This window comes from Heterodontus francisci, chromosome 1 (assembly GCF_036365525.1).
Source record: "Heterodontus francisci isolate sHetFra1 chromosome 1, sHetFra1.hap1, whole genome shotgun sequence".
NCBI classification, from domain to species: Eukaryota; Metazoa; Chordata; class Chondrichthyes; order Heterodontiformes; family Heterodontidae; genus Heterodontus; species Heterodontus francisci.
In genome coordinates, this window is record NC_090371.1 from 179,844,068 (window position 1) to 179,856,511 (window position 12,444).

At 44.1% G+C, this 12,444-nt stretch overlaps 1 protein-coding gene across 3 annotated transcripts in view; it reads right to left on the minus strand.

Moving 5' to 3' along the window:
• The window catches only part of fras1 (Fraser extracellular matrix complex subunit 1), a 617,312-nt gene that overhangs the window by 153,194 nt on the left and 451,674 nt on the right, over window positions 1-12,444 (minus strand). For 2 of the 3 annotated variants that reach the window (XM_068039130.1, XM_068039149.1), the window contains exons 34-35: window positions 2,902-3,039; window positions 815-847 (exon numbers count right to left, since the gene is read on the minus strand). In XM_068039130.1, coding sequence (XP_067895231.1) covers window positions 815-847; window positions 2,902-3,039 — 171 coding nt within the window. The remainder of the gene's footprint in view (window positions 1-814; window positions 848-2,901; window positions 3,040-12,444) is intronic. The other variant, XM_068039139.1, reaches the window with a different exon arrangement.

Genomic DNA, 12,444 nt, shown 5'->3' on the forward strand with positions numbered 1-12,444 from the left:
AGGTTAAAGATAGGAGGGGACCCAAAGGAGGAGACAAATTAATTTTTTTATGATGGAAGATAAGTGTGTTATTTAGCTATGTATACAAAGTACTGAATTTATCTGAGAGAACTGTAGTGATCATTTCAATTATTCAGGTCTAAAAATAATTATTTTCAGAAAAATGCGAATACCGTCCAAACAAATCCAACATTGTAATATCAGTGGAACAGATAATACTGAAACAAAGAAGGTTTTGTAAAGCCATTGCTCTATTGGTTCTATTTTGAACCCTGATGTGTATTAGACATGCAAAGAAGGTGTTAACAAAAAAAATCCATGGAGACTGCATGCTTGTATAATAACTCCCATTCCACCCAATGTATAGTAAATATTCAGAAGATTAAAGGTATGCTAATTATAGTGCTTCTTTAGCAAGTGAAACTTTTGAAATGAAGATTTAATTTCTTTATTTATAAGATGATAATTCCACTGTTAACATTTGAATAGGTCATGAACATGTTTGACATTTTATTATTTATATTCATAGAAAATGAGAATTTAACATAAATCTGAGATTTAGGATGACGTATTAGGAGACATGCAAGTATGGAGATAACCCTTTCACTGAAAGTCTGGAGCTCCTCCTGCATACAGTATCTGATAGCCATCACTATAGCTTTCTTTCAGGTGCAAGAATGCTAAGGTTCAATTACACCAATATTCAAAAGGTTAAGGTAGGACTCAAAGCCACCAGTAAGGACTTGTCTGAAGGTGTTAGAAATCCAGTTACTTGAATCAGTTTGAGGAAAGCTTATATTTAGGAACTGTATACCTGTGAAAAAGAAGTTCACCGACTCAGGCAGACCTAGGAGAATGAAACCAGGTTCAAATTACATAGTTTGGATATGCCCACTGTTGGAAATGGATCAAACAAATGCACCTATAGAACAGTACAAACAATGGTTCCCAGTTTTGAGTACCACAACAAATTGAACTGTACAAAGTAGCTTACTAAACAAAATACATCAGTAGAGTAATAACTTTCAGGATTTAAACTGCGAGGACTGGATCATCCAGGGCTTAGACACTAACTTTTCACCTTTTGGTTCCAGCTCAGACTTATAATATGAAAGTTATTTTTGTTAGCTGTAATTAATTTAGGCAATCTGAACCTTGTTCTAAGACAAAACAGCAAAATCACCCAGAGTGCCATTGCTATGGTGTGGAAAACCCAAAAGTATAGTGGCTCCTCGGAGGAAAGACAGAATTAAGAGAACTTCACTCTGCAACTGGTTATGCCGTAATTAACCTATACATAATTGGGGTAGGTAACAGAACAAAAAGGTGTAAAAATGTGTGACTCTTCAGCTGTAATACGCTTCACCTTGATTGGTACAAAATTCATCCAGTAAATTTAAAACTGTAGAAGATTTCCCACTTATTGACCGGAGTTCTACCAAGCTCTGAAAGAGAGGGGTAGGAGGCTGGGGGGGGTCGTGAAGAATCTGGAGGGGATGCACTCGCCTGGAACCCTGACACCAGTTCCGAATTTTATGAGTGGTGGGAAGGATGGAGGGCAGACCTGCCACTACGATGCGGTAGGGCATCAATTTAGCTTGTTTAGAAGGTAAATAACCTGAATTTACATGCTATTGAATGGAATTTTACCGGGCATTTCATATTTCACGTACAGCGCAAGGGAATCCCAGGCCTTTAAAGCCCCTACCGGTTAAAGGTGGTGGCAACAAGGCGCGGCCTCAGTGCTACCTCTGGTAGCCAGCCATTTTGAAGAATGGGGAGCTGAGGCCACTACCAGCCAATGGAGGGAGGCGTCCAAGGGTGGGAGCTGCATCGGGTGGTGGTTGTACAAGGGTGGCATCAACAGCAGGTGGTTGGGGGGTGGTGGGGAAGATGTGGGGGGGGGGGTGGTGGGGAGGTGAGTGATCCTGAAGAACAAGACAGCAACACCTGCAAGGCTGGCAGGCTTTTAAACATGGCATCAGCACCTACCTTACAGTCAGGTGAAGCCAAGATATGTGCCTCTTTGCCCGCCTCCACTCGTCCACTGGACAGGCCCATACTTCCAGACCGTTTATTGGCCAGCTGTCATACGATCACAGTTGGCCAGTTGCATGGCACTCATGCGGCAAAGGTACCCGCTTCTGGTGCCACTGTCATGACCTACGCCATGCGCATAAAATTCAGTCCATTGTGATTAGGTATAAAAGATCACCTCGGCACAGTTTATAGAGGAAAACTGCTTGGTGGGAGAGGAAAGGATCACACACCTGTAACAGAGTCAACCTGATTTTCTGTTCAATTGATGGGCAGAATGAGGGTGTGAGATTCTCCCCACCCAATTGACCCTTTAAGCCCAATCACAATAAGACAAAATCTGACCTTTGATGGTCTTCAATACTAAAACTTTGCCTGAATCAGTTATACTTTCTTTCAGTCATTGTGAATGAAAATGTTGGCATGAGTATAAAATGGGGAAACTTTTTTTTGTTAACAATAATATCTCGCAGAAACATATCACATGGGTCATGGAACAATATACTGGAAACCCATTTGTGACTGTACATTCTTGTACCTTTTTTCATTAATGTTAATGGCCCAGAATCAGAAGCACTAACATGTGCAAGCTGTGAATTCTGTCACCCAAGAAAAGAATGCCTGTACCTTCCTGTTACAGAAAAGAAACTCCATTTATTTTATAATCAAATGACGACTTGCAGAATTGCCATACTCTGGTCATACTGAACCATTTACTGTGCAAGTTATACCTTAGCTCAAAATGTGTGAAATACTGACCTTGTGGATGAAAAAGTCACCAATAGCACTCACAGAATAAGTAGCAATAACTATAACTGTGCAAAAAAAGTCTTAATTTATATATATTTGCATCATGTTCCTTACCAGTGAAGGAGAATTTGAATAAGCCTTGCGCGTGCAAAGATGCTGCAGGAGGACGGTATAGAATCTTGCCATTGTCAATATCAGCCTGAGTGAAGAATGTAACTGGGAAGAAAGGGCTGCCAGAGTGTTCAAGAGTACCTGAAACAAGGCAACACAATGTTTACACAACAGCAACACAAAAATTAATATTGTCTATGTTACTAATATTACCTACCTATTGTCTATGCAGATCTTTCATGGACCTATGTCTATGCAGACATGTCAGGGGCCTGGATTTTGCGGGAGGAATAACATTGAGGCCTATCACTGCTCACAGTTATTATGGAGAAAATTGGATAGCAACCTCTGGCATCCACACATAGGCAGTTAAACGCGGAAATCCGGAAATTGCTGTCTGATTTGCCCGGCTCCTGCATACGCTCTGCTACACTGGCACTTGGCTGACACATTCGGTATTCAAACACAAGGAGGGCATGAAGTTTTAGTACTAGATATCCACTAAACATGCCCGAAAATGTTAGGGTTTGTGCGTTCAGATATAAATGAATAGTTAACAGCATGATAAATCCTAATTACAGCCAAACAACCTCTCTCGTATCGAAAATTTATTTTTACAAGTGTGAAGACTCATTCCTTCAGATTTTAAATATTGTAGATTAAATTTTTAAAAATTCTCTCACATTTACTTTCTGTCTTTATCTCTCTCTCTCTCTCCCATCTTTCCTTTCTGCTCTTTATTTTGTTTTCTGTACATTATTTTACATTAAACTGAATATTCAAATTTATACTTCCTGGCTTAGATTCTGAGGGCTGGTTCTTAAAGCCGCTCCACCGTTGGAAATGGTGGCAGGGGGGCAATGAAGATCGGTAAGGCAGACACCTGTGACAGACCCCAACAGTGGCAGGCCCTGTACCAATCTCAGCGGCGGTGGCGAGGCCTTGTTGCACTGCCTCGCCGCTCGGTGACAGGACCATGATTTCCATATGGAAATTAATTTACGTACCTGATTTAATGAAGGTCCCATCACTTCCTTAATCACCGCGCTGATCTTCAGTCCGGCAGCCAACAATGCCACGCCTTCAAATCCCTGCTCGGGGAAACGAGGCGTGACACCTGTTGGGGGGGGGCTGGGGTTTTTTTCTCTGTGTGGTAAGGGGGGAGCGGGGTGACAATGCTGCGGATTGATTGGGGGTGTGATGGGAAGGGGTAAAGAACAAAGGTGTCGAACTTTGGGGAGGCTGGGGGTCAAATTTTCAATAGCTGTATTCCGGGGTGGGGGGGTGGAAGGGCGGGAATGTTGCGATATGCCATTTGGAGCTTGCCCGTCTCCTCCACATCATCGCGCAGGGTGGGAGCTGCCAATTTGAAATCGCAGTGGCTCTGTGAAGTGGTCCCCGTGTGCGCAGGCTGCATTTTTCACGTCTGCCGCCTACTTCAACGGCGTAGTCTTAAAATGCAGCCCTGCATGTCTTAGTGTGGATTCTTCAATCTGATTGGTTCAGGAAACAATTGCTTGCCCAGCTCACACACACCACAGATCTCCTGTGGAGGGCGCCGTGCTGAAAAGAATTTCTAAATACCGTAAATTGATGCTTATAAGCCCACAAAAAGTTATGTATAGCTGGCCGGTTAGTGCTATTCCTTCACTGCAAAATCTAGGTCATGGAATTTACATTTCCTTCCCCGTTTGGTTGCTTCTTGTTTTTGCCTTGAAATCTGGTAGTTTGTACAGAGTTAGGTGATATCTCTGGCGACTGAATACTTCCATTTATTTATGCCTGGGGAAATGCTAGAAGAGAAGGACCAGAGATAATAGAGGCAGAAGTCCGTGCAGCGATCAAAAAGATGAAAGCAAAGGAAGTACCTGGAATCGATGAGGTATGAACAGAATGCCTGAAAGCCCTGAATGTTGTTTACATGGGGGTACTGACAGACCTCTGTAACAAATTTTTTTTTTAATTCATTCATGGGATGTGGGCGTCGCTGGCCAGGCCAGCATTTATTCCCCATCCCTAATTGCCCTTGAGAAGGTGGTGGTGAGCTGCCTTCATGAACTGCTGCAGTCCATGTGGGGTAGGTACACCCACAGTGCTGTTAGGAAGGGAGTTCCAGGATTTTGACCCAGCAACAGTGAAGGAACGGTGATATAGTTCCAAGTCAGGATGGTGTGTGACTTGGAGGGGAACTTGTAGGTGGTGGTATTCCCATGCATTTGCTGCCCTTGTCCTTCTAGTTGGTAGAAGTCGCGGGTTTGGAAGGTGCTGTCTAAGGAGCCTTGATGCGTTGCTGCAGTGCATCTTGTAGATGGTACACATTGCTGCCACTGTGCGTCGGTGGTGGAGGGAGTGAATATTTGTAGATGGGGTGCCAATCAAGCGGGCTGCTTTGTCCTGGGTGGTGTCGAGCTTCTTGAGTGTTGTTGGAGCTGCACCCATCCAGGCAAGTGGAGAGTATTCCATCACACTCCTCACTTGTGACTTATTGATGGTGGACAGGATTTGGGGAGTCAGGAGGTGAGTTACTCGCCGCAGGATTCCTAGCTCTGACCTGCTCTTGTAGCCATGGTATTTATATGGCTACTCCCGTTCAGTTTCTGGTCAATGATAGCCCCTAGGATGTTGATAGTGGGGGATTCTGCAGTCGTAATGCCATTGAAGGTCAAGGGGAGATGGTTAGATTCTCTCTTGTCGGAGATGGTCATTGCCTGGTACTTGTGTGGCGTCAATGTTACTTGCCACTTATCAGCCCAAGCCTCGTTATTGTCCAGGTCTTGCTGCATTTCTACATTGACTGCTTCAGTATCTGCGGAGTCATGAATGGTGCTGAACATTGTGCAATCATCAGCGAACATCCCCACTTCTGACCTTATGATTGAAGGAAGGTCACTGATGAAGCAGCTGAAGATGGTTGGGCCTCGGACACTACCCTGAGGAACTCCTGCAGTGATGTCCTGGAGCTCAGATGATTGACCACCAACAACCACAACCATCTTCCTTTGCGCTAGGTATGACTCCAGACAGTGGAGGGTTTTCCCCCTGATTCCCATTGACCTCAGTTTTGCTAGGGCTCCTTCATGCCATACTCGGTCAAATGCTGCCTTGATGTCAAGGGCAGTCACTCTCACCTCACATCGTGAGTTCAGCTCTTTTGTTCATGTTTGAACCAAGGCTGTAATGAGGTCAGGAGCTGAGTAGCCCTGGCAGAACTCAAACTGAGTGTCACTGAGCAGGTTACTGCTAAGCAAGTGCCACTTGATGGCACTGTTGATGACACCTTCCATCACTTTACTGATGTTTGGGAGTAGGCTGATGGGGCGGTAATTGGCCGGGTTGGATTTGTCCTGCTTTTTGTGTACAGGACATACCTGGGCAGTCTTGCAGGGTAGATGCCAGTGTTGTAGCTGTACTGGAACAGCTTGGCTAGGGGCGTGGCAAGTTCTGGAGCACAGGTCTTCAGTACTATTGCCGGAATATTGTCAGGGCCCATAGCCTTTGCAGTATCCAGTGCCTTCAGTCGCTTCTTGATATCACGCGGAGTGAATCAAATTGGCTGAAGTCTGGCATCTGCGATGCTGGGGACGTCAGGAGGGGGCCGAGATGAATCATCAACTCGACACTTCTGGCTGAAGATTGTTGCAAATGCTTCAGCCTTATCTTTTGCACTGATGAGCTGTGCTCCCCCATCATTGAGGATGGGGATATTTTTGGAGCCACCTCCTCCAGTTAGTTGTTCAATTGTCCACCACCATTCACGGCTGGATGTGGCAGGAAACAGAGTTTAGATCTGATCCGTTGGTTATGGGATTAGAGCTTTGCTCTGTCTATCGCATGCTGCTTATGCAGTTTGGCACGCAGATAGTCCTGTGTTGTAGCTTCACCAGGTTGACACCTCATTTATGCCTGGTGCTGCTCCTGGCATTCCCTCTTGCATTCTTCATTGAACCAGGGTTGGTCTCCTGGCTTGATGGTAATGTAGAGTGGGGGATATGCTGGGCCATGAGGTTACAAATTGTGGCTGAGTACAATTCTGCTGCTGCTGATGGCCCACAGCGCCTCATGCATGCCCAGTTTTGCATTGCTGGATCTGTTCGAAATCTATCCCATTTAGCAAGGTGGTAGTGCCACACAACACGAAGGAGGGCATCCTCAATGTGAAGGCGGGACTTCATCTCCACAACGACTGCGCGGTGGTCACTCCTACCAATACTGTCATGGACAGATGCATCTGCGGCAGGCAGATTGGTGAGGACAAAGTCAAATATGTTTTCCCCTCTTGTTGGTTCCCTCACCACCTACCACAGACCCAGTCTAGCAGATAGGTCCTTTAAGACTTGGCCAGCTCAGTCAGTAGTGGTGCTACCAAGCCACTCTTGGTGATGGACATTGAAGTCCCCCACCCAGAGTACATTCTGTGCCCTTGCCACCCTCAGTGCTTCCTCCAACTGCTGTTCAACATGGAGGAGTAACTGACTCATCAGCTGAGGGAGGGCGGTAGGTGGTAATCAGCAGGAGGTTTCCCTGTCCATATTTGACCTGATGCCATGAGACTTCATGGGGTCCAGAGTCGATGTTGAGGATTCCCAGGGCACCTCCCTCCCTACTGTATGCCACTGTTCCTTCCCTAAAGGACATTAGTGAACCAGATGGGTTTTTACAACAATCGACAATGGTTTCATGGCCATTAGACTAGCATTTTTAATTCCAGATTTATTAATTTAATTTAATTCCACCTTCTGCTGTAGTGGGATTTGAACCCATGTCCCCAGAGCAATACCCTGGGCCTCTGGGTTACTACTCCAACGACAATACCACTATGCCACCGCCTCCCCCTTACAGAACAGGATTCATATCTGTGGATCTTATGCAGTCAGTGTTCATTATGCTCCCAAAGAAACCAAAAGCCCTAGTGTTCAGAGCAAAGGACAAAAGCCTCATGAGCGATGTGATGAAAATGATTTTAATCATCATTTTGAAAAGAAATAACCAGTCTATAGAAGCAGAGCTAGATTACAGTCAGTTAGGAGTCAAACCAAAGAAAGGAGCAAAAGAGGGAATCTTTAACTTGAGAGTAGTGATCGAAAAATATCTGGAAATACAAAAATCTGTGTATATATACTTCATAGACTACGAGATGGCATCTGATAAAGTCTACCATCAGAAAATAATGGAGTGCTTAAACAAACCAGAAATTAACAGAAATGATAAAAGGATAATTGAGAATCTATATTGGAAGCAATCAACAGCGATGAGACTTGCTACGAGCTTGTCAGACAGTTTCCCAAACAAAAGAGGCGTGAGTCACGGATGTGTTGTCCCCAAAACTGTTCAACCTGTATGCTGAAGCGATCTTCAGAGACAGAACATCTACCAGGTTGCAATATTGGTGGGTTGAACATTACTAACTTGAGATACGCAGATGCCACTGCACTGATAAAAAAAAAAAATTTGTTTCATGGGATGTGGGCGTCGCTGGCCAGGCCAGCATTTATTGCCCATCCCTAATTGTCCATGAGAAGGTGGCGGTGAGCTGCCTTCTTGAGCTGCTGCAGTCCATGTGTGGCAGGTACACCCACTGTGCTATTAGGAAGGGAGTTCCAGGATTTTCACCCAGCGTCAATGAAGGGATGGCGATATAGTTGCAAGTCAGGATGGTGTGTGGCTTGGAGGGGAACTTGCAGGTGGTGGTGTTCCCATGCATCTGCTGCCCTGTCTTTCTAAGTAGTAGAGGTCACGGGTTTGGAAGATGCTGCGTTGTTGCAATGCATCTTGTAGATGGTATACACTGCTGCCACTGTGCGTCGGTGGTGGAGAGAGTGAATGTTGAAGGTGGTGGCTGGGGTGCCAATCAAGCAGGCTGCTTTGTCCTGGATGGTGTCGAGCTTCTTGAGTGTTGTTGGAGCTGCACCCATCCAGGCAAGTGCAGAGTATTCCATCACACTCCTTACTTGTGCCTTGTAGATGGTGGACAGGCTTTGGGGAGTCAGGAGATGAGTTACTCGTCACAGGATTCCTAGCCTCTGACCTCCTCTTGTAGCCATGATATTTATATTGCTACTCAAGTTCAGTTTCTGGTCAATGGCAACCCCCAGGATGTTGATAGTTGAGGATTCAATGATCGTAATGCCGTTGAATGTCAAGGGGAGATGGTTAGATTCTCTCTTGTTGGAGATGGTCATTGCCTGGCACTTGTGTGGCGTGAATGCTACTTGCCACTTATCAGCCCAAGCCTGGATATTGTCCAGGTCTTGCTACATTTCTACAGAGACAGAAGAGGCACTACAGGAAAATGTGAACAAATAAAGACAAGGAGTGTGGAATATGGATTAAGAACGAATGTGAAGAAAACCAAGACAATGGTGAAAAGCAGAGACCTAACCCTGGAAGTGAAAAATGAAGTAAATGGACAAGTCCTGGAACAAGTGAAAAGGTTCACATGCCTGGAGCAGGTTATCACAGATGATGGGAGATCTGATTATGCGATCTGAAGGAGAATTGAGATAGCCAAGACCAGCTTTGTCAGAATGAAGGACTTGTTAACATCAAAGAAACTGACTTTGAATCTCAGGTAAAGAATGCTGAGATGCTACATTTTGTCATCTATATTATATGCATGGAGACATGAACAACAAAGAAAGAGACTATTGATAAGCTGAATGCATTCGAGATGTGGACATATCAGAGGATGTTCTGCATATCCTACACAGAAAGAAAGACTAATGAGGAAGTGTTGGAAATGGCTGGAGAAGAGAACAAATTAGTGCATAACATCATAGAGCGAAAGATACAATACTTTGGTCACATCATTTGAGCAGAAGGTAGACAGAGAAAATTATTGGAAGGAAAGATCGACGAAAAACATAAGACAGAGAAGCAGGGAAGAAAATGGAAGACAGATATAATGGACTGGAAGCAATTATAGAGTCATTTACTGCATAGAAGGAGGGCATTCGGCCCATCAAGTCCATGCTGCCTCTCCTCAGAGCAATCCATTCAGACCTCAGCAGAATGTGTAAGGACAGCACAGGACAGACAGAGGTGGAAATTCATGGCAGTCAACGTTCTGGAAGAAGATGATACCAACAAATGAACAAACAAATGACAAATGCTAGACTTCAAGACAACGAAGGGAGGTGTTTAATAAACAGCTATGTAATGCATATTATTGGTGTGCTATTTTGTTGGAACTGATTCCACTCACATTAAGTGATCTAATGAAGGACCAATTTAGAAGATTTTGTTAAACAGCAACAGTTTTCATTGACATCGCATCTTTATTGTAAAAAATATCCCATGCTTCACAGAAGCATAAGAAAATGAATGCCAGGGCAAACAAGGAGATATTGGGTGGGGCAGGGCAAGTTACTAAAAAACAGCACATGAGGCTCCATGCCAGGAGCACAAATGAAACAGTATAACCTGCAGGGTACTGTACCCCTTTCTGACACAAATAAAAGCATTACAATGGATAGAAAGTATTACATGTTTCTATGCTTCTTGTTTCTGGTCAACAGGTGTATATTAACAAGAGTAATAAAGCAGGAGAGGGAGGTGGATAGGCAGAGGAGTTTAGGGAGGGAATTATGAGTTTCAAACAGTCTGATTGTGCCTGAGACAGTAGCCAAGGGAGGGAATGGAGTCAGCAGTGAGGGTATGTAGTTTGCGATGGTGGCAAAAGACAACACCTTTGAGTGTCCCCATTGTTTTTGGCTGGAGGAAACTGCAGCTCATTATAGACTGAGGGTAAATTTTAATCCCAAAAAAACAGGTGGGTTGGGGTTGGGTCATCGGTTAAAATTTAAAAAATCTCAAAACGACTCTGTCCTGCTCGAACCTGCCCAGGTTTAATGCAGGTGGGGCAAACGGTGGGCAGCCAACCTACTCTCTGGAGGTGGGTAGGCAATTGAAATATTTTAATGAGGCTGGCAATCTCTGATTTAATATAAAAATAGAAAATGCTGGAAACACTCAGCAGGGCTGGCAGCAACTTTGGAGACAGAAAAAGAGTTAACATTTCAGGTCGATGACCTTTCTGTTCTCATGAAAGGTCACTGGCCTGAAACGTTAACTGTTTCTCTCTCTACAGATGCTGCCAGACCTGCTGAGTATTTCCAGCACTTTCTGTTTTTATTTCAGATTTCCAGCAGCCACAGTATTTTGTTTTTATTTTAGCCTCTGATTTAACCTGCTTTTCAGGTTTGACAGTGACCAGACCTCAGGAAAGCCAGCAGCTAAAGGGAGGCAAAGACAGCTTCTGGGAAAAGGTAAGTGCCTTTACAGCACTGTTTATGGACCAGGAGGAGAGGTGTGCTACCCCCAGCCTGGACCCTAAGCTCCCCAACAATCAAATGACACTGCGTAAAAAGACCCCTGGGAAAAATATGCTGGAGTGATTTCAAGATCGCAATCCAATTTCAGACAACTTTTTTTTTTAACATCTAACAGATATATCTGAATCATTTAATGATAGTAATAATTTCCAGGTATGCAGTATTGTGTAGATAGTTACATTAGATATATACCTTCATAACATATTAAGTTTATTAAACTGTAACAGTGCTGCTTCTGAACATCTGCTTATGATGCACAGAACAGTTTGGAAAATGCCTTCTTATCAAAACAATTTCTCCTTCACACTACTCAGCTGGAACATAATTACAATTTTGCTGTTGACCTGCATGCTCCACCCCTGGTCTTCATCACTTATTGAGTAACAGGAAAACTGCGACTCAATGTCATACAAATATTGTGGATTCTAAAAAATAATCACATTGTTCAAATGATTGTGTTGGATGATCAATGCTGCTTGGAAGAACATTTCTAAACTGTTCTGGGTCCATAAATCATAACTATATGCCAAAAATGCAATTCTAAGGCAACCATAGGGCACTGCTATTTTAAAGCAGTGTTATCTATTTGGAAGAGATTTCATAACAGCACTTGGTCTAGCACTGTAGCAGGTGGCAATGTGCTTAAATAGAGAAATAAGTCATTAGATTAGATTAGATTAGAGATACAGCACTGAAGCAGGCCCTTCGGCCCACCGAGTCTGTGCCGAACATCAACCACCCATTTATACTAATCCTACACTAATCCCATATTCCGACCAAACATCCCCACCTGTCCCTATATTTCCCTACCACCTACCTATACTAGTGACAATTTATAATGGCCAATTTACCTATCAACCTGCAAGTCTTTTGGCTTATGGGAGGAAACCGGAGCACCCGGAGAAAACCCACGCAGACACAGGGAGAACTTGCAAACTCCACACAGGCAGTACCCGGAATCGAACCCGGGTCCCTGGAGCTGTGAGGCTGCGGTGCTAACCACTGCGCCACTGTGCCGCCCTGAATGGAGGCTAAGTTGAAGTGTTTTTTTTTGTCAATTAAAAAGAAATTAAAAGAAATATTGACGTCACAAGGAATTAGAAACTACTTTTAGTTCTCAAGCCCTGAGCTGCACAAGAAAGTAGAAAGTACAATGAGGCCAACTGATTGTACAAACCCTGATTCTTTCCTATTTATCACTGCCATAGAGTTCAGG